General features: G+C 39.8%; 1 protein-coding gene across 3 annotated transcripts in view; it reads right to left on the reverse strand.

The window, feature by feature from the left end:
* c12.2 (von Willebrand factor A domain-containing protein c12.2) overlaps nucleotides 1-27,021 on the reverse strand; it is a 753,464-nt gene that overhangs the window by 581,673 nt on the left and 144,770 nt on the right. For all 3 annotated transcript variants that reach the window (XM_067137710.2, XM_067137711.2, XM_067137712.2), the window contains exon 6: nucleotides 19,514-19,678. In XM_067137710.2, the coding sequence (XP_066993811.2) occupies nucleotides 19,514-19,678 (165 nt within the window). The remainder of the gene's footprint in view (nucleotides 1-19,513; nucleotides 19,679-27,021) is intronic.

Here is a 27,021-nt window from a genome sequence, read left to right on the forward strand (position 1 = left end):
TTGGCCGGTCAGAGTGCAGAGTTGTTGGACCACGGACCAGTCGTGGTCACTTATAGGCAGAGACCAACAATACAATACTCTCTGACCCCTTTTATACTGGCGGGCCCATCTCTCGTGCCATTTAGGGTTCAATTCCCCATTACATACAAGTGTCCGGATACTTTTAATCAAATAGTGTATATACGTACGCATACCAGAAAATGGCTGAACAGAATTTAATGAAAATCGGTATGTAAAGTCGGGCAATAAGGCGCTACACTTCACGCCGAGTGAAACGGAAGTTCAATCGATAAATACAACATAACAAAAATTTTCAGTATTTTGTAAATATTAACCCAATATTAGGCGCTCTTTTATACCGAAGGAAAAAATCAAATCAAGATCAGCAATAATGCAAAAAAAAAAAAAAAAAACTGTAAAGGGCCAAAGAGAGCAAGGTAGGTAGTACGTTACAAGCCGCCGGACAGGAAGAGGCATGTCCACGAATGTGCCTCAGAATTTGGGGAACAATGTGAGGGTTGGACAAAAATGTCACCCTGCACATGTTAAGTGATTATCCCGTCAATGACGGGTACTACTGCTAATCTGCTAATACTAATGAAATATCGAAAAATCAATAGGCTACATTAAACTAATATCCGAATATCCCAACAGTGTACAACGCTCAGTAAATGGTTGATAATGGTGCAATCACACAGCAGAGATTTTCCCATCAACGGCCGGTACAATAGCTAGTGCATCTATCTATACGATCGAATCACAATATTATGACCACCAGCTAACATCCAAAGAAACAAATGTGTGAAGTACGGACAGCAGCAAGACGAGCTTGGAGTGGCTCAGAACAGGGGCGTACGCAGAAATTATTTTTCGGGGGGGGGGGGGTGGATATTAAAATTTGAGGATTTCTATAAAAGAATGTTGGGTGCATATTGTGAAATTAGAAACACTAAATTAAAATTTTCAAAAGAACACTATTTAATTAAGATACATTCGTATTCATGCTGATTACAATAGCAGACGTCTGTTTTGTTTGTTTGTTTTTTGCCAGCTCATGGATTATATTTTCTACTGCCACATGTTTTTCTTTGTGTATGTAATGTTATCCTACTTACTTTGACCATTTAATATTATTACATTAAATATTATTGTTTAACAGGAATATGGAGCCACCTTACAAACAACACAGTCCATTACCACATAACCACAAACATATTATTCACATTGGTTAAACACTGTCGTCACACTTCTACGGTACTTTTAATACATGTATTTTAAAAAGATGTGTGTCATAATTACGCCGGTTTTATTGCATGAAACCTGAAGAATAACAGATTAATGTGTACGTCTATACAACTACAGCCACTCTGGCACTCTCGTTCATGTAGTTGATTTAGAAGTAAAGCAGTGCGGAGTATAGGTACATTATCGGAATACACTTGTCCGGTGGAAGAGGCGGCTTTCTTCCTCACCAGGCTGTCTTACACCGTGGAGCAAGCCAAGCCATGAGGCGATAGCATCCTTTAAACGTGGCAGCGTTGAGGTCGTTGCCATAAAAACGGACCATTCACGAGCAGCATCAGTCTTGAGAATCCTTTATATTATGAATAAACGAACCAGCACATATAAACAAAAGGGCCTTAAATAAAAGTTTTACCAAATAGTTTAATATCATATTTATTTGGTTTTACTCACTGCTAGTGCTGAAAGCCCTATTCCAACTCTCGTAGGCCTTAGTATAGGTGCGAAAAAGGCCTCCATTTGAAAGGCCGCGTGAGTTTGAGAGATGCATAAATACAGCACCTACTGCAATGTTATAGATGCATTGCTATCATAGAAAGAACGAATGGGTCTGAAGAAGTGAATGTTTCCCTTCTGAAGGTACAAACGTGTTACATACCTTGCACGAGGATGTTGAGAGCCAGATCGAGGGATTCTAAGAGCTTAGAGAGGAAATACATGTGCTCTCTTCGGCCAATGGACCCCAACTGTTAACGTCCAGCAAGAAGTCTCCCCAAAACTTCAACAGTGTTGTCCACTAATTCACCAAATTAGAAAACATTGCTTATAAAAAAGAATGAACGATTTTATTTTCCTTTACTAAACTAGCTTTTGAATTGTTCGAAATTACGTTCACTTTTCGCACTCTATCAACTGCGATGGAAAGTCATCTAAATGCAATAAATTGTATTAGATAATGATGGAGGAAAATGACTTAAAATATAATGCTAGGATATACACTGACTTAGCAAATGTCATGGGATAGTCACCTAATAGCGTGTGGGACCTCCTCTGACCCTGCGAACTGCAGTGAGACGCCGTGGAAGTGAGTCGACAAGTCCCTGGTAGTCCTTTGGATGCAGCTGACACCAAATCGTTTGCAGAGCGGCCGCCAATGCTGGTCTGTTCGTGGGCGCAAGATCCATGGCACGGAGCCCGCGTTCCAGGACATCCCAGATATGCTCGATAGGGTTCATATCGGGGCTCCTGGGTGGCCATGGCAGTCGGTGGACCTCCGCTGCATGTTCCTGGAACCATTTCCGGGCGACGTGGGAGCGATGTGGCGGCGCGTTATCTTGAAACACCGCAGAACCGTCTGGGCGCTGGAAGGCCAAAAATGGGTGGAGATGGTCTCCGAGCAGCTCAACATACCACGTACCATTCAAAGTCTCTTCCAGAACAACTAGGGGCCCCATTCCATACCAGGAAAATGCACCCCAGACCATAACAGAAACACCAGCACCCTGGACCACACCTTCGAGGCAGGCGGGATCCATCGCTTCGTGTGGTCTGCGCCATACACGGTGCCTCCCATAGGCATGGTTCAGCTGAAATCGTGATTCGTCCGACCATATCACGCTACGCCATTGTTCCAGTGTCCATCCCTGGTGACTGGCAACAAATGCGCGTCGTTGTGCCCGATGACGTTGGGTTAACAGTGGCACCCGTGTGCGGCGCCGGCTTCCATACCCCATAGAACCCATGTTCCTACGGATTGTCCACTGGGAGACGTGTCTAGCACGGCATGTGTTGAATTGAGCCGTGATTTGTTGCATGGTTGCCCGTCTGTCACTACTGACAATCCGTCTCAGATGTCGCCCGTCACGGTCATCAAGGGTGGCTGGACAGCCGGTCGTTCGTCTGCTGTGGACGGTGACACCCGCATTCAACCATTCACGATACACCTTGGACACTGTTAATCGTGTGAAGCCGAATTCCCGCACCATTTCCGAAATCGCACTTCCCAACCGTCGGGCACCGACCACCATACCCCGTTCGAACGGTGTCAGCTCACGACGACGTTCCATGTTACACCTGTCACATGCACAGCCACTGCTCACAAGATCTCCTATACAACTGCCGCTGGAATGGGGGGCGTGTGGTGCGCAGACAACACACCTGCGCATCAGTGCTCCGCTATCCCATGACATTGTTCAGTCAGTGTAAATCGTCTACGTTTAGCTTCAGACGAACAAAACCACCAACAATTATTAAAGAGCGTCCCTTAGGTATGTTACTGCCGGGTTAAGTGGCTCAGACGGTTGAGGCGCTGGCCTTCTGACCCTAACTTGGCAGGTTCGATCCTGGCTCAGTCCGGGGGTATTTGAAGTTGCTCAAATACATCAGCTTCGTGTCGGTAGAGATACTGGCACGTAAAAGAACTCCTGCGAGACAACATTCCTGCACCTTGGCTTCTCCAAAAACCGTCAAAGTAGTTAGAGGGATGTAAAATCAATAACATCATTACTATTATTTAACTATGTTACTCTGCCTTTCCCCGATGGGGTGGACAGGAAGAGGTTGGTTACCGGTTCTGGTGCCCCATGAGCGCTCCTCTCCTGAAGTCTAAGTAAGGTAAAAGTAAGCTTTCCTGCAGCCGACCATTTCCGAGCCTGCACTACAGGATACCAGATAAATGTCGAAATTCGGTAAGGAGAGAAGTCAACGTATTGAACTCGAAGACTTTGAGTAACGGAGTATTTTGAGTATGGATACGTGTGTGATTAAGTGTGAGGGAGAGACCGTACACCCTTCTGTGCGCGTGTAAGAGTGAGTAGGTGGTCATCCATTCAAAAGATGACTACGCCCAATGTTGCTTACCACACACACACACACACACACACACACACACACACACACACACACACACACTGTGTGTGGGGGGGAGGGATGGCACTCTTACTCTACCAGTGTTGTGGTGGTTTGGGAACGCTCATACCGTCTCCTAGTGCTAATGTAGGTGGGAGTTCAAGAAATGATTTTCACCACCCCCGTGAAATGAAGCGGTCACCCATCCAAAAATGATGACCGGCAATGCTGCTTAACTTGTAAAGTCCAGATGAATTTTGGTTATATAATAATTAATATTGTGAGTTTCCGCTTAATTCCAGTGCGTCGAATGAGAGTTGTTATCAGCTGAAGGACCAGTCTCATTGGCCTGTTTGTGGGGGTTTGAAGAGTGATGTGTGAAATCCAGTAAATTGGACAAACTATATGTCGTGTTTGTTTGTGGGTTTATTTAGTTGTGACAGGTTTCTTCTAATTGTTGCCTTCAAATGGACAAGCAGTAAACGAGGCTGTGTGGGCACCCTTGCAATTAACACAAGTGGGCTTCCACTAGAATACCTCGCATTTCGTCTGGGTGGTGTTTGGCACCATGTCTATGGCACCTCAAGGGATGCGAACGGCCGGACGCTAACTGGCGTACCCGTTGACATTAGTAGCACTGAACTACCAATTGTGGTGGCTTTGAGTGATGTTTCGCCTTAGGCTTGGGGGAAGGTTGTTGACTTTTCCCCAGCCTTAGAGCGTGTGCATGGAGGTTTGATATGTGTGGGTGCAGAGGGGGAGACCAGTTTAGTAGTATCTTTATAGCACTCGAACGGAGAGCTATTTGCCTCTGGAGCTAGGACGAGATTCGATACAGACCCTTCCCCATCTCTGGCTGGGTTTGTGTAAATTTTACACTCACACACGGCCCTAGAAACATGGATACCTTTAGTTTTGGGTTGTACCTGTTTTGTGAGTTAGGGTATGTTTATGTCTGTGATTAGGGTCTGTCTGAGTGTAGGCGTTTATGGGTTTCGGAATGATTCAATTTATGTGAATACGGAGATGGTGGTTTGGTTGGATACGGTTGGAAAGGAACAGCTGGGTGGGATTCCGATCCATATGTACCGTATATCAGCGACTTCTCTGAGGATTCTGTTAAACCGTTCTCTGTTATATGGTTTGGAAGGGGCAACAAAGCGAAGATCAGGTCTCTCTTCAATACTTGAACATCCTAGCACATGTGAAAGTTGAGTCTCATAAAATCAATGATCCTCTGTATGTGGTCGGTTATGTAAGTACTATCGGTAGGGGGAAGGATTAGAAAGTCTTCTGACGTGTTCTTGGCACAGTAAAATTACTGGCGTTTGTTTTGGGGAGGCTGAGGGGACTCCCAGCTACTCGAACCACTGGGGTGGTGGTCCGCACTCATTTATCGGAAGGGAGCAGGGATTAGGGATAGGCGATTGAAAAAGCGTGTGTCTGACGCATTGGAGAGAGAGTCAAGCACACGACAAGGACTTGCTTCGTTTGACGACTTGTTGCCGAGTCGTGTCAGGGTGTGTTTTTTTAACTTGTTGATGCTAGACAGCTCAGTTCACCAAGTCGTCCAGACAAAGAATTGCTCGCCGTCATATGTTGCTGAAATGCTGCTATTTTAGCAGCCGTAGATTTCTGGTGGGTAGCCAGCAGCTACGCAGGTCTCGGCTGGCAGTAGGCTAATGTCCTAGCGGCCAACCGAATGCAGCAACATGGAACTTGGCTCAATGATAGATGGGTGAACGGTAGCTATTGGCTATGGTCAGGCTCTCTGGGGGTTGGGCCGTGGTCATTTTCAGACAAAGGCTGCGTCCTCACCACACAAGAGCAATCCATTTGGCCTGAGTCCATTTAGATAAGAGTCCACTTAGCAGTGGTTAAAATTAGGTAGGCACACACTAACACACTGAATCGCAATGCACTCCAGACAGTCGTGTTTTTCTGCTTGTGATGTTGATTCGTTCTAAATATGGATGAAGAATAATTCATTGTTTTAGCTGCTGCTGTGGCTGTGTGCATTCATTTAAAGAAAATAAAACCGAGGAAGAAATGGCAAAATAAATGGGTGGCTAAAAGAAGGAAACTTACACATGGAATTAATCAAATATGGCTGAACCACCATATGCAATTTTAATAAAGGAAATTGGATTCTTGAATGAATTTTCACTCGAGCCTTCAGATTGCCGAAATTACTTGAGAATGAATGAATCAACTTATAATGTCCTTGTTGAAGAAGGTTACACACCCGCGATCGAGAAAAGGGATAAAATATGAGACAAGCCATCGCGAAAGACTCACTGCTACTCTCCGCTACTTAGGAACTGCATCTATGAGGAACTGAAATATGTTACTACAATATCGTATCAAGCTTTGGGAACTATAATATCCGAGATATGTAAGAGCGATTCTGAGATGCCTACAAGGATGCGTGAAGATATGTAATAGCAAAGTTCAGCTGTAACTGAACTAGTGAAGCAAGAGGTTGAATTGTGAGTGCCGACTGAGGAAGATGGAAATTGCTCTGCAACAGTATAAGGCTGTCATAGGTCAATGGCAAAGGCGAGTGTAGTGTGTCAGTGCGGCAAGCGAGAAGTGTCACCTTGCAACAAACTGGGCTGCAGGTAACTCTGGCGGCGGCAACAGTAGTAGCAATACCACTTGTAATATGAGGGGTAGAAATGAATCCTGGATCTGTGGGAGCATTTGGCTGAGAAGAAATGGAAAAGTCAGGGAAATAGACAGATTTGCCAGCCTGAATAAACGAAAGAGCTAACCCATGAGCTGTACAATGAAATGAAAGAGATAAAAGAGTGTGTAAAAGAAAAGCTAAGAATCATAACAGACAAGGTTGTGAAGAATTCTGGTGAAGCGGAATCACTAAAAGCTAAAGTGAAGTGATTATAGATGAAAAGTTGAGACAAGTTGAGTGGCAAGAGAAAAAGATCAGCTACCGGTACGAAGTAAGGAAACAAAACACTTTTGTCTACGGTATAGCGAAGATCGCAAATTATTTAAATGATTTAGTGAATAAAATTTTAGACGTTATAAAACACCGTATAAAGGTAAACTGCGATGAAACGGACAATGACGACGTGCACAGACTGGGGAGAGTAAAGGGGAAGAGATTGATTGAAGTTAAGTTTGTCTCAGGTCTGATGGCAAACAAAGTTTTACTGAATGCAACAAATTTAAATGAGAAAATGATATGGGTGAAAAGAGACATGACTAGAGAGACCATCATGGAACAGAGAATTCTACATTTCAATTTAGGAAAAGCAAGAAATTCTGGAGTTAGGCCTACATAAGAGGTAAACGCCTCATAGTAAAAAACGGAAACTGGTCGTTAATTTGGACTCCAGCTATACAAAAGGAAATGGATAAGCAGCTGAGTTTATCGACCCCGCAAGAGTGTACTCACAAGGAGAAAGGAAAATGCAAGCTAGTTGTGAGTGATAATGCTGCTCGCGAAGTGTCAGCTGAGAACGGGGACCAACGCACTTACAGGGCCATTGAACGAAAGATAACAGACAACTGAACTCGCAGAAGCAGTGGATGTCCAAGCAGCTGACCATAAGTTTGACTGAAGTCCAGGGTCCAGTGGGGGATCAGCGGACAGAAGAAAGTAAATGGCAGCCAGGGGTAAAAGTATGAGTTTAAAGAACTTCTGGACCATAAAATGTAAAGTAAAGGAACACAAGATGGACAAGGAAATTATTAGTTCACCAGAAGGAGAAAGCATAACAAGAAGTAACCCCACCGACTAAACAGAGGGTAGAAGTAAAACATAACTAGAAAGAAAACAAGGATGTGTCAATATAGGGCTAATTTTTATATGATAGGGAACAAAAAGGTGAAATTGTAATGACTGAAATTCATATTATTAGCTTTGGTGAGAGTTAGACTGCACCAGATATGTTCATATTGAAGGTTTTAAAGTATATAGCAAGATAGGAGAGCTCATAAAGAAGGTGGAAAGCTAACCTTAATAAGGGAGGAAACAGAGAAGAAAATTGAACTCATATAAACAGAAATAGAATAAATACTAGGGGGAAAAGCAAAGATGAAGCAAAATGGAGATATAAATTTATGCTTTGGTTTTGTCTACAACCTCCCAAAGGCTCGACATTTGCAAATGAAGATTTTTCACTCAGTTAGTAACAGAATTAAATTGATTAAGAAATGTGCATGCAGACGTAGGTATTGTGCCATGGGGGACTTCAATGCGAGGATTGCAGACCAGAAACCAGTATACTGCAAAGAGGTAGAGGAAACAGAAATTTTAAAAAAGAACATGTCTTGATAAAGGGTAAGGGTCCTTAATAATTACAGTGAAAAATTAATAGAGCTATGGGGTACTGAAGAACTCGACATTTTGACAGTGGTGGCCAGGAAATGAAATGAGTAATTATATTTATATAACAGAAATGGAAGTGTTAGAGGTCTAGTACTATGCTCAAGGGAGGCATTATCACTTATCAAGTGAATAACATTTAAGAATGTGGAGAATTTTATCACTTACTCCTAGTTATAAATCTGATAAGTACAGAGGAGAATAGTGTGGCTTATTATAACATGAATATTAAAGATAGATTAATGCCCAAATATAAATGGATAGAAGACCATATCATAGACTTTAAAGAATATTTCAAAGGGAGACCTTTTGAAATTGTTAAGATAACAGTAGGACTAGTGATTTAAAACAGTCACGTAGATAAGGCAATAAAGCTCATAGAAAATGCTGTACTGATAGCAGGACAGAAAATGTGGATGCAGGGGATAAGAATGCCAAGGAATAGCTGGTGGTACAATGAAGAATGCAGAAAGAAGTAATGAGAGTATTAAAGAGCATATCGGTGAGTATGAGGAACTGAACAAGTTTTGCATTTCACAGTAAAAGAAATGAATACAGATAATTATTAATAAACACATCAAATCTGTAGACAAAGAAAAGGTATAATGCAGGTAAATATAAGTCATGGAGAATGGATTGAATGCTTAAGAACTGCAATTTGCTTTACGTCACACCGACACAGTTAGGTCTTATGGTGACAATGGGATAGGTTAGGGCTAGGAGTGGGAAGGATGCAGCTGTGGTCTTAATTGAGGTACAGTCCCAGCATTTGCTGGTGTGAAAATGGAAAACCACAGAAAACCCCATGTTCAGGGTTGCCGAAAGTGGGGATTGAACCTACTATCTCCTGAATGCCAGCTCACAGCTGCATGCTCTTAACTGCATGGCCAACTCTCTTAGTACGAACACTTCAAAAGACTGTTAAGTGCTGAGGATAGTTGGAACAGGATGTAGAAAAAAGTAGGTAAAAATAACATTATCCTTGAAAACAGTCAAAATATTTAAGAAGATTTTTCATGGAGTGAGATTTTCTAAACCATGGAAAGAAGGAATCATCTGTCCGATATATAAGAAACGTGGTGGAAGATCTAATCAAAGTGACTATGTAGGGATAACGTTGTTAGATTCATTAAGCAAGATCTATACAGGGATATTGGTGAAAAGTTTAATGAATTGGGCAGGGAAATGCTCAATTCCATCGAGACTCCAATCAGGATTCAGAAAGGGAATAAAGGAAAGTGATAATATAATGGTAGTAATAACAATAATGAATAAATATATAATGAAAGGAGGCAAGATGTGCATAGCTGCATTCAGTTTAGAGAAAATTTTTGATTCAGTGAGCAGAAGGGCTGTCATCCAAAGTTGGGGAAGATTAGAGAATCAGGAAAAATGATAAGAGCAATTGAAAATACATACAGTATTCAGAATTTTAAATGTTCTATCAAATAAAAGATGTGGTGGTGGTAGTGGGAGAGATAATTTCAAAATTGGGTCTCAAACAGGGGTGTAAACTGTCACCTATGTTATTACTTTTGTTTATTAATGATATCTTCCAATCAAATGGCTTTGAGAAAGGAGCTTCTCGATGTCTTGAGAATCAGGGTATTTCAGGCCAAATTTTCAGTAACGACATTCTTCTTCTCGCATTAACACCTGTCAAGATGCAAAATAGTATTAATGAGATAGAAAAATAAAAACCTCCATGGCTCATGCGGCAGGCAGCACATCGGCCTCTCACTACTGGGCTCCATGGTTCAAATCCCGGTCACTCCATGTGAGATTTGTGCTGGACAAAGTGGAGGTGGGGCAGGTTTTCCTCTGGGTACTCTGGTTTTCCCAGTCATCTTTCATACCAGCAATACTCTCCAACATTATTTCATTTCATCTGTCAGTCATTAATCTACTCCTAGAGGAGTGCGACAGGCTTTGGCAACTAGCACAATTCCTATCGACTGCCGCTAGATGGTGGCTTCATTCATTCCATTCCTGACCTGGTCAAATGAATGGAAACAGCTGATTTTCATTTTTCATTTTCAAGATAGCAAACTATTGTAAAGAGTGGATTCTAAAGGTTAATCCACAGAAAATAATAGTAAAAGTGGTGACAAGTTTTCAAAGAGTGAACAGTGGGGGATGGGTAAGGAAAAGCTAGAAGTTATTAAAAACAAATTGATGCTTAGGGATGATTATAAGCAGCAATAGTAGAGGGTCAGAACAAATAAAAAGAACAAAAATGAAGGCGTAAGTGCTTTGGGTAGTATAAAAAACTGTATAAAAAGTTGTCTGACATAGAATTTCAAATACAGAAAAATGTATTTAATTCAGTAGTTAAAGCAGAGGCATTGCTGAAAATTGTAGAGTAGATAATGGAATTGCAGTTGTAGATGTAGTGTGCCGTTAGTAAATTTTCCAAAATAATTATGGGATTGCCAAGTTGTACTTCAAATAGTGGAGTGAAAAGGATGTGCAAAGGAAAGAGTATAGGGCAGATATTAAACACATAGTTAAGTATACGTTGAAATTAAAAACAGGAGGGGGGGGGGGCAGTGAAATTCTAGGCATAGCATATCAGCATCAAAATGTGAGCTACTAGATAGATGGTGTGAAGAAGTTACAAGAAGACACAGAAATGGGGTGCTAGTGGGAAAGTAATTTATCAAGGGATGACAGGTGATTAAGTAGGTAGTCCAAAGAGACATAAAAAGACAAATAATAAGGACAGAATGTAACAGCAGGAGAACACGAATAGAATTTTGTAAGGTAAGTGATGCAAATGTTAACACAAACAGAAATGGGAGGAATAATTCGGTGTTTGATGCGAGTATATAAAATTAAGCATTATGAAAAAAAAAAAATGAAAATAAATGTATTTTATATAATACACATATGGAAGTCGTAAATCTTCTTAAAGACTGTAAAGAGACTAGAAATATCAGAGAGAAATATATAGACAGGAAAGAGATAGGTAAAACTGAAAATGAACCTGAACTTTACACGCTTGCTAAGCTATTAAACAGAACTGCTTATCTTGTATTTCAACCTCTCCTCTAATTCTTTCCATTATTTTGGTAACATGATTTACTGGTAATTAATGATCATCAGTATATGAAATACTATTCATCTTATCTCCTTTCTTAAATATATGTAGTAAAGAATTTTCTTTCCAACCTTCTAGGATCAGTTCCACTTTCCATACAATGTTTATATGTCTACTAAAATCCCTAATTTCCACTTACCTTCATTGCTTCAACGGTTACTTGAATACATCCAGTAACTTGTAGCTCATCAATGCATTACAAACAAACAAAAGGTTTCCCCAACAGGATCGAATAGCATAAAACACAATCAATAATATTCTTGCAACTATGTACCTTCATTATCAAAAAGTATTCCAAACTAAAAGAATATATCAAGCGACAAACATGAGTAAGATCAATTTCGTAAATTTTATTGCTTCATTTTACGATGGTGATGTATGGATTGGTAGATCTGATCATCTGCTTTGATTGTATGTTATTTGTATTGCATGTGGCAGAGAGAGACAGAATCCACAAGGGATAGCTGCCCTAGAACAAAGAGTACCGCACGGTAACAGCATCAAATAGATAATAATTTTTGCACTATTTATCTTAGGATAAAATGAGCTTATATATATTTTTTTAAATTTTGAATTTCCCCTGTTGTAGCCCTACAGCTATCCCTGATCAGGAAAACTTTATTATTTCTTTATGCATATCGCACAAATGATGCTTTACCATTGCCAATGAATCTTGTAAAACATCTAAACAAATATCTTTTAGATATGAAATGGGAATACCAAAAATAAACATACCTTTTACCCATGCTGCAAAGAAATAAAGTAATATATCATAGAACTATCTGCAGTTTGTATTATTATTTACTGTTTACCTTATAATATGTGTATGAATTCTTTTAATACTAATCACATTTGGTAATCATATCAACTATACACTTCTGAACTGATGACTGCTGTACAGATCTTGTAACTATACATCTATTTCAAGTTATATTCATTGCATAACAATACCTCATTCTTATTGCATACAGATACCCCACTCCCATTAGTATAACACCTAAGTACATCTATTCTCCAAATATCAATTTTCTTTTTAATTACAAAATAAATAAAAATGATTTATCATTCTAATATTTTAATTTGATAAAACTAAGTTTTGCCAATGGAATGTAAAAATTCTTGAGATCTATGAACTGTTCACAAGTTTAAATCATGTAATTATCATAGCAATATACAGAGAAATGAAAAGTTTCTTAATTGCCATCTCAAGGCACCTTGTGCACTGGTTCTCAGTGATTCAAACTTCTATAATTACTTTCCTGCATCTGCTAATAAAACGTAACAGTAATATCTTTGAATGTAGGTTTTTTCATGAATAATTGTCATCAGCTAGAACTAGAAAACTTTTTCAATCTCTGGTGCTCCTTTTAAAATAAATGTACCACCTGCAATAAAACTTAAATTACATAAACTTTGTATCAGGGTGACCTTCTGAAATACAAAAACTAATGTGGAACACAAATGCAGGAACTTTATTATTATATAATCTCCTCCTTCTGCCACTCATCCTGCACCCTAATGGCTTCACAGGTGCAAACTGTGTCACACAAGTAGACTTGGCTCTGATCTATGGGCAAACGCCCTTCCTGACACCAACCCTATGCAGGGGGGATGTATTTGCTACTACATATTACTTTAGTGTTTGGTAGTATGCATATAAAGAGGAGAGTATTGGGACAAACACCCAGTCCTCAATTCATAGGAATTAACCAGATGTGTTTAAAATCACCGACCAAGCAGTGATTCAAAACCTTTAAACCGAAGGCCATGACGATGACTATTCATTACATACAATAAATTTCAAGTCGTATATAGACACGACTTACGGCCGGCCACAGCCCATTCAACAAGCCAGCGGGGGACATCTCACATGAATTGACTACAATACCAATGTCACTGGACCTTTCCTTGTCAAGAATCTCAAGATTCCCAAAATTCAATTTGACGTCCAGTATACTTATGAGAGAATTCACCACCACCGAAAACTCACATTGTCTCACTCAAGTCCATTTAACTTCGTATTTCAACAAGATTTTTTGTACAAACTATGTGAACATTTTAAATTTGAACAGCGATCAAGTTCATCAAGATACAGTGTCATATTAATGTTTTTGCAGAACTTTTATCAAGATACAACTACAACATTCAGCTTATAGGCTTTTTAGTATTGAATTGCTCACATTTATGTATTATCGGTGAAACTTTTAGTGACACTTCGTTTTACGGGGGTCAGGAGTAAGGAGGAAGCTGTTGTTGTTGTTGCTAGGGGCTTTACGTCGCCCCGACACAGATAGGTCTTATGGCAACGATAGTATAGGAAAGGCCTAGGAGTTGGAAGGAAACGGCCGTGGCCTTAATTAAGGTACAGCCCCAGCATTTGCCTGGTGTGAAAATGGGAAACAACGGAAAACCATTTTCAGGGCTGCTGACAGTGGGATTCGAACCCCCTATCTCCCGGATGCAAGCTCACAGCCGCCCGCCTCTACACGCACGGCCAACTCGCCCGGTAAAGGAGGAAGCAGCTTATAAATCTCATATTTATCCCGTATTGGCTCAACACAACTAAGGTTAAGTTATGAGTAGGTTCCCACCTTCCAATACTTATCAATTTCTGTATAATGGGTTTATTAATTACATAATATAAACCATCTTAATCTCTAGTACATGTTTCGTTCCGATTATGGAACATCTTCAGCTAAAATTTGACATCACTGTATCATCATAACATCAATGTGTTTTAATTGTCTTGCCATTTTGTCAAATTTTAGCTGAAGATGTTCCATAATCGGAACGAAACATGTACTAGAGATTAAGATGGTTTATATTATGTAATTAATAAACCTATTATACAGAAATTGATAAGTATTGGAAGGTGGGAACCTACTCATAACTTAACCTTAGTTTTTTTTTTTGTTTTTTTTTTATTTATTTTTTTTGCTAGGGGCTTTACGTCGCACCGACACAGATAGGTCTTATGGCGACGATGGGATAGGAAAGGCCTAGGAGTTGGAAGGAAGCGGCCGTGGCCTTAATTAAGGTACAGCCCCAGCATTTGCCTGGTGTGAAAATGGGAAACCACGGAAAACCATTTTCAGGGCTGCCGATAGTGGGATTCGAACCTACTATCTCCCGGATGCAAGCTCACAGCCACGCGCCTCTACGCGCACGGCCAACTCGCCCGGTAACCTTAGTTTTAAAGGAGGAAGCTATGAAGGTAATCCCAAAAATAAGGTCTCCTATTTTTTTATAAATACATAGACCTGTTTATTTTTACAACAGTTTACATCATTTTACAGCTTGAATATTTAGCTATTTTTCTACATAATCACCATTTCGGTCGATGCATTTTTGTAGACGCTGTGACAGTTTTTATTCCTATGTCATACCAGCTCGCTGCCACACTGTTCAGGAAGTTGTGAACCTCATCTTTCATTTCGTCGTCGGTGCTGAATCGCTTTCCAGCCACGTGTTCTTTCAACTTAGGGAACAAGTGATAGTAACTGGGTGCCAAGTCGGGACTATAGGGTGGGTGGGTGATGATGTCCCACTGAAACTGTTGCAGGAGAGCAATGGTTTACCGGGTGACGTGTGGGCGAGAGTTGTCATGGAGAATGTTTACGCCCTTGCTCAACATTGCTCTTCTCCGGTTCTGAATCAGCCATCTGGGTTTTTTCAGGGCCTCACAGTACCTGTCAGCGTTAATTGTGGTCCCAGCAGGCATTAAGTCGACCAACAATACCCCTTTTCGATCCCAAAACACAGTTGTCATAACTTTACCAGCAGACTGTATTTGTTTGTATTTCCACAGCTTTGGCAAAGAGGGATGCTGCCACTGGAGTGATTGTTGCTTGGTCTCGGGTGTAAAGTTAAACACCCATGTTTTGTCACCCGTGACAATCGAGTCCAAAAAGTTGTCCTGTTCGGCTGCAAAGCGATGAAGAAATGTGCGGGAAGTATCAACTCATTGCCGCATGTGGTCTTCAGTCAGCATGCGTGGCACCCATCTTGCACACACCTTCCGGTATTTCAACTTTTCCGTTAAAATTCTGTGAGCGGCACTTCAGGAAACCTCAGGAACCAGAGTGCAGAGATCATCCACATGATTTGCTCAAACATCACGACTGTCTCGATGGAAACTGACAGTCTTCCGCTCTTTTGTTCATCATAAATTTCAATCCTACCAGCTGCAAACTCTCTACACCACTTACAAACATTTTTTACATCCATGCATGATTCACCATACACTTCCGTCAATTGGCGATGGATTTCAATCGGTTCAGTACCTTCTGCATTCAAAAACCAAATAACTGTGTGCACTTTGCACTTGGCGGTAACATCCAACGGGAGCTCCATTCTCAATGGCTGCCAAGTCAAGACTGAGTGCATGTTTATATGCAAGCGCAAGGAACACTCTTCACAATATTGTGACCAACAGCCACACGAACAGAGTTCTGTATTTATAAAAGAAATAGGAGACCTTATTTTGGGATTACCGTCGTACAATGTTTCTGGTAATATTGCCAACTGAATAGAAAATTAAATCTGAATTGAATCAATAATATGATCAGTTGATATGAATTTTCTAAACTGTTGTTTCTGTGTAGGAGTTCTAGGTTGTTCCTGTGATGTACTTTCATTTTCCTCACTCATGTTCAAGCTTAACCTATATTTTAACTTTACTGTGTAAATAAGAACAGTATTTAAAGTGTTGCAAATATACCGTTAGATGTCTCACAGCGATGCATAATTGATATATATATTTTTTACGTCGAAGGTTGCCAATACGAATCTCGAAGATAACCAAGATATACAGATTCAGCACTAGGGAGCCGAAGTACCACTAAAAGTTTCCCGGGCAATACCTAATGCTGTAAATTTGAATGTTTACCTGGATATTTTAATCTATCAGGGAATGCTGTGTGTTATACTTTTCACTTAGCAGAATTAACTCAATATGTCATTTTGCATGTTAAATAACATAGAGGGCTAAAAAATTTCTGGATATATCTAAGTGATTTATTTCACTGCATATACATTGTATTGAAGTGGTCGACTATTACATTTGTACAGATGACTATTCAGCCAAACTTGACTTTAGAAGGAATACAATTTTTACACAAATTTAATCAATCAAACCAATCAGTCAACACTGACCTGCATTTAGGTATACTGCCAAAGTGGTATATTCCCTATCAGTTTTTTTTCTTAAATGATTTCAAAGTTGGAAATTTATCAAACATCTCCTTTTGTAAACGTCCAATCCATAATTCCTCTTCTTATGAATTAGTATTTGCCCCAACATGCCCCTTTTGCATTCCAACTTTATCTTCATATTAAGATATTTTCTACTTTTAAAAGCTCCACTCAAGCTTATTCATATACCAATGTCATTCCAAGCCATTTCTACACTGATAGCTCAGAACAATCCACTAATGATATAGATGTTGATTCCCATAGGGAACCTGAAATATTTGTCCCAAATGAGTAAATTTTAATACCAATATAAATGGTCCGTTATTGGACATTATAAATTTTCCACCTAACTCATTCCTGGTTGCCAGCATTTCACCCCAGTGTGCTAAGTTGGGCTCATCAGTTGGTAAATACTGTAGCACACCCACCAAGACGCATGGCTAGTGCATACCGTGGAGGCCACTGCGTAGGCTACTTGGAGCCACCGGCAATGCCAATGCACTATGAAAGACTGTCTCATTACCAAAAACTGATGCCTGCCTGGCCTCCACGGTATGCACTAGCTACTACTATTTGCTTTACGTCGCACCGACACAGATAGATTTTATAGCGACGATGGGAGAGGAAAGACCTAGGAATGTGAAAGAAGCAGCTGTGGCCCTAATTAAGGTACAGCCCCTTGCATTTGCCTGGTGTGAAAATGGGAAACCACACAAAACTATCTTCAGGATTAGCCACGTTATATGGTAAGGTGTGAGTGTAAGTGGTAGAAGGCACTGCAAATTTCACAAAGCCAAGTTTGTCTCACATCCTGACGAAGAAACCATAATAAACAAAAATCCTGATGTGCTACAACAAACTCTTGAACAGTGTAATTATGGTAATGTCAGTGAAGAAGATAATGTGACCACTGATGTAGAAGATAAGACAGAGACAGAGTTAGAAAACACCCATCACCTCCAAGAAAAGAAACCAAAAATTGATAATGATGACGACGAGAGCGACGATGATGAAGAAGATGGTTTATGTAACGTGAAGTCCTACTGACATGCCCTATCAGCCATAAAGGATATTTAGTAATTTTCGCTAGCAAAAAAGAAGGTGCAAAAATGTTTGAAATTATTTGCCATGCTCGCATTTTAATTGAGAATCATGCTACAGGGATAGTTGTGTCCAGCATACAATTCTGGATTACTGGAAGAAGTAGATGACAGTATTGTACAGTATTACTATTGGTGTTATTTCTATAAAACATGTAATGTGTATTAAATAAGTGTACATACTGTACTACTGTGCACTGTGGGGAAGATCTAAGCAAGAACAGATTTGTGTTAGTGCTGATGAAGTGTGCGATTAGTGTCATTACTGTATGTACTACCGCACAAAATAATTCAAATCTACTTCTGGATTATCTAACGAAGGTATGTACTTACAATTTTTATTTTATTTTTTAACTGCCTTTATGAAACAGAATCCTGCATACAACAGAAAATAATTTTGGTGCCTTGGGTTTCCACTAATCAGATGTTTTACTGTTGTACCTTTAAAATATCTTCAACGCTTACCTTTGGTTGTTAGTATTTCCTAAAATATTAAACTTCCGGTTTCTAAGTTTAAATTTCTGTTTTGATATCAACATTTTAAAGATGTCTTACAATTTTTGTAGAGTACAGTATTTTTGTATCCATCTCTTGGCATAGGCCATAGTAAAGTGTAGCTTTCACATTAGTCCCAGTCTCATCAATGGCTGTGACAATATGGAAGCTGCTGGGGTGTGGATTGTGCTGTGTAATGACATTCAGAGCACATTCAGAGTCTTATGAAAGGTGTTGCTCATAGGGTCAGTCTTGCTGCAATAGCACTTTCTGATCCAGTGGGGAAAGTAATGGCAAACTACCTCACTCTTCATCTTGCCTAGTACACCTCATTTTGGTGCTACCATTGGTTTTTGCAGTTTCTTTATAACTGCATAACCTTTCGTGGTGGTATTTGAGGAGCCAACCAACCTCTGGGCTGATGACCAGACAGACAGACAGACAGACAGACAGACAGACAGACAGACAGACAGACAGACAGACAGACAGACAGACAGACAGACAGACAGACAGACAGACAGACAGACAGACAGACAGACAGACAGACAGACAGACAGACAGACAGACAGACAGACAGTAACACCATGTGGGATTTTGCATTTTTTTGTTCAATAGTAACATAACGTTGGTTTTGAAAGCAAAATCACTCATTTAAGTGGCTGTGTGCACTCTCACAGTTAAATGGTTGTAAATTAATATGATTTTAGTTTGCTACTTAAATTAGTTTATATTTTACTGTAGGCTTCAATTTTTTGTCCTAAAATGTAGACGTGCACTTCCTGATATGTATGGTCATCTTTTGTTTTCTCTCCTTCCCACTCCTCTTGAGTACGTTGTTATAGTGATGATCCATCTTACGTAATATCTCAGTGACCCCAGTTACGATTCCAGCAGAGGTCGTCCTCCCCTTCCACATCCATTTTTCTTGTTTTCTTGCATTGCCTTTAGTTTTCCCTGTATTTTTCTCTTTTCTTTGTTTTGTTTTATGTAATGTTACCCTAGCGGATACAGATCAGAGGGCATTTCTTAAACGCATCAGTAAATAAGACATAGATCTCTTACATTTAAGCACTTCTGTAAGACAAAAAAAAAATACCTGAGTATCAACTATTATTCCACTTAATGACAGCAGAATACCAATATGTTCAACAGAATATAAAAGCAAACAAATAATTATCATCCTACCTTGAATGATAGAGAATTTACATCCCTTGCTTGAAATCGTGATCTTAGAGGAGGGTCCAATGGATTTCCAAAGTATCGTGGAACAGGTAGTCCAAGGGCAATCACTCTGAAGTCTTCACTCACACGCACTAAGTTCCACCGGTCCAAATCTTCCCTGCTGTGCTCCTGAAGAAGAAGAATGGAACACTTATTTTATAGCTGTGAGAGATATATGTATAATGCCCTACACAAGAATCCATGCATATGGTTTGGAAGAAATAAAAAAAATCCCTTATTGACACAAATTCATGGACAAGTATTGAAAAAATTACCTATGTGGAATGAGAAGTACCATATGGTATAAATTGCATATCAAATCAGATACTGGATAAAGAGAGAGAGAGGAAGTCTGGAATGGCTACTACATTGGTCTATAAAATGATCTAAAAAAACTTGACTTAAAATGAAGAAGGGAAGGACCTATCAATATGAAGAAAAATATAATAATAATAATAATAATAATAATAATAATAATAATAATAATAATAATAATAATAATAATAATAATAATAATAATAATAATAATAATAATAATAATAAATGCAGAAACATCTGGAGATGAATATTTCAGTTCTTACAAGCAAAATATATGAGCATCTATATGTCATCAGTATTAGAATATTATGCAATCTCTGCAATCCACTTATATTCTAGATACCACAAGTAAAATATCTGAGCATCTACAATGTATGCCACCAGTATTAGGATATCATGAAATCCGCAATCCACTGATATTCTGGATACCACATGTTTAATTAAGTCAAATAAATATTAAAATTTATTTATTCCACTTATTCAATACATAAATAGAGATTTTAATTAAGAAATTAAATCTTGAATAAAATTATAGGGACATGTTTCGCCCTTTAATTAAGGGCATCTTCAGCCTTAATCTCAATCTGGGAGGTAATCAATCAGGTACCTGATTGTATTAAAATTACATATGAATGTGACGATGATGTTGGAAATGTGCTTCAAATGGTGAGCAAATGGTTAACAATAAACATACACAACAGGAAATTGTCCTTCACTCTCAATAATAGCTATAAAGGCCAACGGTAAATTGTATTTTAAATACTGTGCAGAGATGTGAAAGCATGATCTTGAACATGATATAACTTCTTCATTTAACCACCTTTGAAAGTCTCTCTCTATATTACATAGCTTCATTAACACCACCATTCTGTAGATGCACAAAATAATCTTGTAATCTTCACAGGTCCGGTATTCAGCTCGACAAGAATATAAAATTGGTATTAAGGAATACGTTTTCTGAGAGTTTGGAGGTTGACTGCGCCAGTATTTGTGGTGTATTGTTGCAGCGTTACGTGTAGGGTGGGGGCAGGTTTCTATGATGTTTATTGCGGGACATAAGGCGGTAAAGCTATGGCGCGAGATGAAGAGGAACAGAGCGTGTTGGATAGTTTAGGTCTGGGGAGCGGCCATTGTTGGATTAGGAGGGGAGAGGGAAGGAGCGGTAGGGGAGGAGGAGTGGAAGGAGGGGAAGTATGGAGGGTGATGTGGTGAAAGTGTGTGGCGTGACAAAGTATTATGCATAATCTGAAAGACAGATCTGTTTTTCGGGATATTCATGTTTTTGAAAAATTCAATGAGAAAGTCGAACAGGATCTTTGGTTTCTCTGATATATCATTTAAGTTTAGGTTGGGATTGAAATATTGGTCTAAATGAATATAGAGGTTTTCAGTGACGTCTAGGAAAGAACCTTTGTTTAGAATATCTAATACCTCAAGATCTTGATTTATTTCAGTAAAGTTGTGCTTAAATTCTTTTATATATAGGCCGACCGCGGAAAAACGGTTGTGTTTTATGGCATTGACATGTTCTGCATATCTGATTTTAAAGCTGCGTCCTGTTTGCCCTAGGTAAGAACTTTTGCAGTCTTGGCAAGAAAACCTATATACACCTGATTTAGAAAAAGGACTACTTTTATTTATTGATGAAGAGTTGTGTAGGATCTCTGTGCTTCTATTGTTAGTACGAAAGGCTATTTTAACGTTGTGTTTTTTAAGAACGTTAGTGACGTTGTAAATTTCTTTATTGAAGGTAAATGTGGAAAACGTGGCAGTGCTAGTATTGTCTTTTATTAGGGTGGTTTTTGGGCGGTGACTGAATTTATTGATTATTCTTTCAATAAAGGATTCATTATATCCATTGAATTTTGCTATAGAGCGAATGGTGTTCAATTCTTTATTTAGATTTAAAAGATTTAGCCAAATCGATCTCCTCTCACCAATTTGATTCAGTATCTCTTCATTCGTGATTCGATCTATCCATCTCACCTTCAACATTCTTCTGTAACACCACATTTCAAAAGCTTCTATTCTCTTTCTTTCTGAGCTAGTTATCGTCCATGTTTCACTTCCATATAAGGCCACGCTCCACACGAAAGTCTTCACAAACATCTTTCTGATTCCGATATCAATGTTTGAAGTGAACAAATTTCTTTTCTTAAGAAAGCTCTTCCTTGCTTGTGCTAGTCTGCATTTTATGTCCTCCTTACTTCTGCCATCGTTAGTAATTTTACTACCCAAGTAACAATATTCATCTACTTCCTTTAAGACTTCATTTCCTAATCTAATATTTCCTGCATCACCTGCCTTCGTTCGACTGCACTCCATTATTTTTGTTTTGGACTTATTTATTTTCATCTTGTACTCCTTAGCCAAGACTTCGTCAATCCCATTCAGCAACTTCTCGAGACCTTCTGCAGTCTCAGATAAAATAACAATATCATCGGTAAATCTCAAGGTTTTGATTTCCTCTCCTTGGACTATGATTCCCTTTCCAAATTTCTCTTTGATTTCCTTTACTGCCTGTTCTATGTAAACATTAAAAAGGAGAGGGGACAAACTGCAGCCTTGCCTCACTCCTTTCTGGATTGCTGCTTCTTTTTCAAAGCCCTCGATTCTTATCATTGCAGACTGATTTTTATACAGATTGTAGATAATTCTTCATTCTCGGTATCTGATCCCTATCCTCTTCAAAATCATAAATAGCTTGGTCCAATCAACATTATCGAATGCCTTTTCTAGATCTACGAATGCCATGTACGTGGGCTTGTCCTTCTTGATTTGGCTCACATATAGCTACTGGGTGGACTAATGTTTGTGCAGAATTTGATGATCTTTCCTATAAGTGATTTAAACCATCAAACATACGTGTAAAATGTGCAAAATTTACATACAATCCAGAAATAGAGCCAAATTTAAGGTATAAGGGATAAAGATACGACAAAATGTCATAGGACCAAAGTTGTAGATCATTCCAAATTGAACAAAGATTGTGCCATCCGTTATATGATACGACTTACCGTAGAGCCACCAAATACCTCGAAATGAAGGTCTGAACCGTCATTAAAATTGCCTCCATATTTCAATATTTTTGGGGGGTAAAAATTAAAAATTTAAACATCAGGTCATTTTTCCGTCGGTTAAAGGCTAAAAGCTATACTTTTGCCTTGCCAAATTTCAATTTTCTACCTAGTCTGGCAGATTGTGCCACCGTCTTGATTTGGGGGAGGGGTTAAAAATAAGGACTTTCAAGAAACGTTTACGCTCATGAAAGCTATAAGTTATCGTTTTGGATAAATATATCCAACTGTGTTCTTATGCTGAGCCCCAAATTTGAGACTCCCAGCATGGCCCCCTGAAGGTGTTTTGAGAAATTTCTATTTTTCTGGAGATCCTGAAGTCATCAGCTTCTCTGGTACCAAGTTTTAAGTTTCTAAGATGTGTGGAAGTGCCTCATTAATTCACGCCTATTTTCATTTTTATACCTTAATTTAATAACATATATCTTGCCTAGTATGCCTCATTTTGGTGCTGCCATTGGTTTTTGGAGTTTTCCTTATAACTGCATAACCTTTGGTGATGCTATTTGAGGATCCAACCAGCCTCTGGGCTGATGACCTAACAGAGACATGTGTATATATACAGTACAGTGTGTAGAGATCGTTCCAAAGCAACTTCCATTTATTAATATAGATTATATTTCACCCCCTTCCCAAGGGGTTCTAGGGGCGTCTTGCCCGGACAGTATTTTTTCCAGAGAGAAGGTAATATTTGTACGCCCCTCACCCCAAAGGGGGCCAAACTTGTACTTTAAAAATATGCGGAGTGTCACTATTCATCTCCGCAACCCCGAAAAGTTTGGATTCGACACTATTTTCTATTATTTTTATATATCACTCCCCCCTCGCCACGAACGGCGTGAAAAAGAAAGACACCCTAGGCCTCCACACGTACTACCGTGTTGGTTGAAAAAGAACGAAATTTGACCAATGGAGGTAGAAAAGGATAGATGAAAGTGAGAAGCCTAGCACAAGGAAACGGAAGCAATCTCAGGACTTAGCAAAGGCTCCGCGGTCGCCAACCCAGACACTCTACTTAACAGCCCCTGAGGTTGCTTGTAGTCGCCTCTTATGACATGGAGGGGATATCGTGGGTGTCATCATGATAGCACTCGAACTCTACTGCGACTGACAGTAGTAAAGGGAACATGCTGTTATAATGAAAACATCTTCCCTATTTCCAGTCACAGTCTAGTTGGGGAGGTTTCATGAAATCACAGGTCACCTTGGCTATTCTTGCTAGTCGCTTTACGTCGCACCGACACAGATAGGTCTTATGGCGATGATCGGACAGGAAAGAGCTAGGAGTGGGAAGGAAGTGGCCGTGGCCTTAATTCAGGTACAGCCCCAGCATTTGCCTGGTGTGAAAATGGGAAACCACGGAAAACCATTTTCAGGGCTGCCGACAGTGGGGTTCGAACCTACCATCTCCCGAATACTGGATACTGGCCGCACTTAAGCGACTGCAGCTATCGAGCTCGGTACCTTGGCTATTAGCAACCAAAAACATGATGGAATGTTTCCATTTTAATGGCAGGCCATTGTGCGTACTTCCAGTCGCTGTCGAGTTGGGGAGTTCAAATTATAATGGGAGATCTTGTTTCCTTTTTCCAGTGATAATCAGTTAGGGAGTTTTAATTAATATGGGAGGCAAACTTGCCTACCAACAGTATTAGTCCAACTGGGAAGTTTGAATACAAGTCAGTTGAGTTGGGAGTTTTAATTATAATGACAGTTTTGCTTACTTAGTGCCAGTCACAGTCGAGGTGGAGGGTTCTCATTATTACAGTAGATCATCTTTCTTATTCCCAGTCAAAATTGAGTTGGAAAGGTTTGGTTAGGAAAGAAGGCCCCTTTGTCTACTGTTAGCAAAATGTTTTTAGGGGTTTTCCATTATAATGGCAGGTCTACTCATGGACAGGCAGTCACAATCGAACTGGAAGGTTCCCATTATTATTATTATTATTATTATTATTATTATTATTATTATTATTATTATTATTATTATTATAGGTCGTCGTTGTTATCTCACCAGTCACTGTTGATTTGCAAAATTTTCATTGAAATGACAGTGCTGCTTGCCTACTGCCAGTTAGTATCAAGTTGGGGAGTTTTCATTACAATGTCAAGCCTTCTTGCCTATTACCAATCAAAAATATGTGTGGGTTATAAAAGCAGGTCCCCTTGCTAATGCCAAACACAGTCAATTTGGGGGTTCCCATAGATAACAGCAGATCACCTTTCCTATTTCCGGTTATCATCAAGTTTCGGTATTTTGATTATATTGGCAGGCCACCTTGCGTATTGGCAGTCGCAACGAAGTTGGTCAGTTTTCATTGTAATATTATTCCAGTTTGTATACTGCCATTAACATTGGAGCTGAGGAGTTAAAATTACATTGACGGGCCCCTTTGCTCACTGCCAGTCACAATCGACATGGGGTATTTTCATTATAATGGCAGGTCCTCTTGCCTATTGCCAGTCACAGATGAGTTGGAAGGTTCCCATTATTATGACAGGGCATCTTACCTACCGCCACAGACAGTAGATTTAAGCAGCTTTAATTATAATGACAGGCATACTTTCCCTTATTGCCAGTCACAACGGACTTGTGCAGGTTTCATTATAATGGCCGGCCCACTTGCCTATCAGTAGCCACAGCCCTCTTTCCTATATTCAGTCATAGTGTAGTTGGTGAGTTTTAATTATAATGGTAGTCCTGCTTGCCTACTGCAAGTCACAATCGAGTTAAAGAGTTTTAATTATAAAGGCAGTTTCCCTCGCCTACTGCGAGTCACAATCGAGATGAGGAGTTTTAATCACAAATGCAGTTCCCCTCACCTACTGCGAGTCACAATTGAGCTGAGGAGTTTTAATTACAGTGGCAGTCCCCCTTGCCTACTACCAGTCACAATCAAAATTGGGAGTTTTCACCATTATTGCTGGTAGAGTTTACGAGTGCCAGTCACAGTCGAGTTCGCAGTTGCTATTATAACGGCGGATCTCCTTTCCTATTTGCAGTCATAGTCGAATTGGGAAGGTTTCTTTACAATAGTAGGCCCCCTTACCTACTACAATTCACAATCCAGTTGAGGAGTTTTAATTATAATGGTAGTCCCCCTTGCCTACGGCCAATCAAGTTCATTTGGAGAATTCCCGTTTTAACATTAGGTCTTCTTCCCTATTCCCAATTAGTGTCGATTTGGCCAGTTTTCATTACGATGGCATGCCCCCATTTCTACTTCCAGATAATTAATGTGTGCGAGGAAAAATTAAGTAACGCTGATGATCTTCCCATAATTCGGAGTCTATTCAGTTTATGGGATCAATTTCATATAATATTTCTCCAGTACATGTACTGAAGCAAGGGAAGAACAGTCATTGAAGAACCTCTTGATAAACAATATTTTATGTTTTATTTTCTGGTGCACATATCAACAGGGACTTGCTGCTGCTGCTGACTTGGAAACATGCAACGTACAATTGCCCGTGGGAAAAGCAAGGTGATCTGAGGTCAAGTCCAGCAATACTCAACGCCTGGCTTTGGGATTTATTTATAGTCATCGCAAAGCAGAGGCTGACTGGAAACTGCAGACGCTTGAACTCAAACAGGTAGCACCGGGAGAGTTGGCCGTGCGGATAGGGGCACGTGGCTGTGAGCTTGCATCCGGGAGATAGTGGGTTCGAATCCCACTGTCGGCAGCCCTGAAGATGGTTTTCCGTGGTTTCCCATTTTCACACCAGGCAAATGCTGGGGCTGTACCTTAATTAAGGCCACGGCCGCTTCCTTTCAACTCCTAGGCCTTTCCTATCCCATCGTCGCCATAAGACCTATCAGTGTCGGTGCAACGTAAAGCCACTAGCAAACAGGTAGCTGGTTGGGATTAGTGGCATCCACGGAATAAGCACTGACTATCCTTCACCGCATCCAGTCATGACAGTTACCTCTATCACATGTTTGTGGAGGGCATTTACCTGAAGTCTTGTCCATTGCACAAATTAGGTGGGCAGAGATTGCGCACGAGTATGATTGGTGCGTCAATCTTTAAGGTAATTTTGTGCGATGGAAGCCATTACAGGAGGTTAGCGAACTGCATG

The sequence above is a fragment of the Anabrus simplex genome, chromosome 1 (genome assembly GCF_040414725.1).
Source record: "Anabrus simplex isolate iqAnaSimp1 chromosome 1, ASM4041472v1, whole genome shotgun sequence".
Lineage (NCBI taxonomy): Eukaryota > Metazoa > Arthropoda > Insecta > Orthoptera > Tettigoniidae > Anabrus > Anabrus simplex.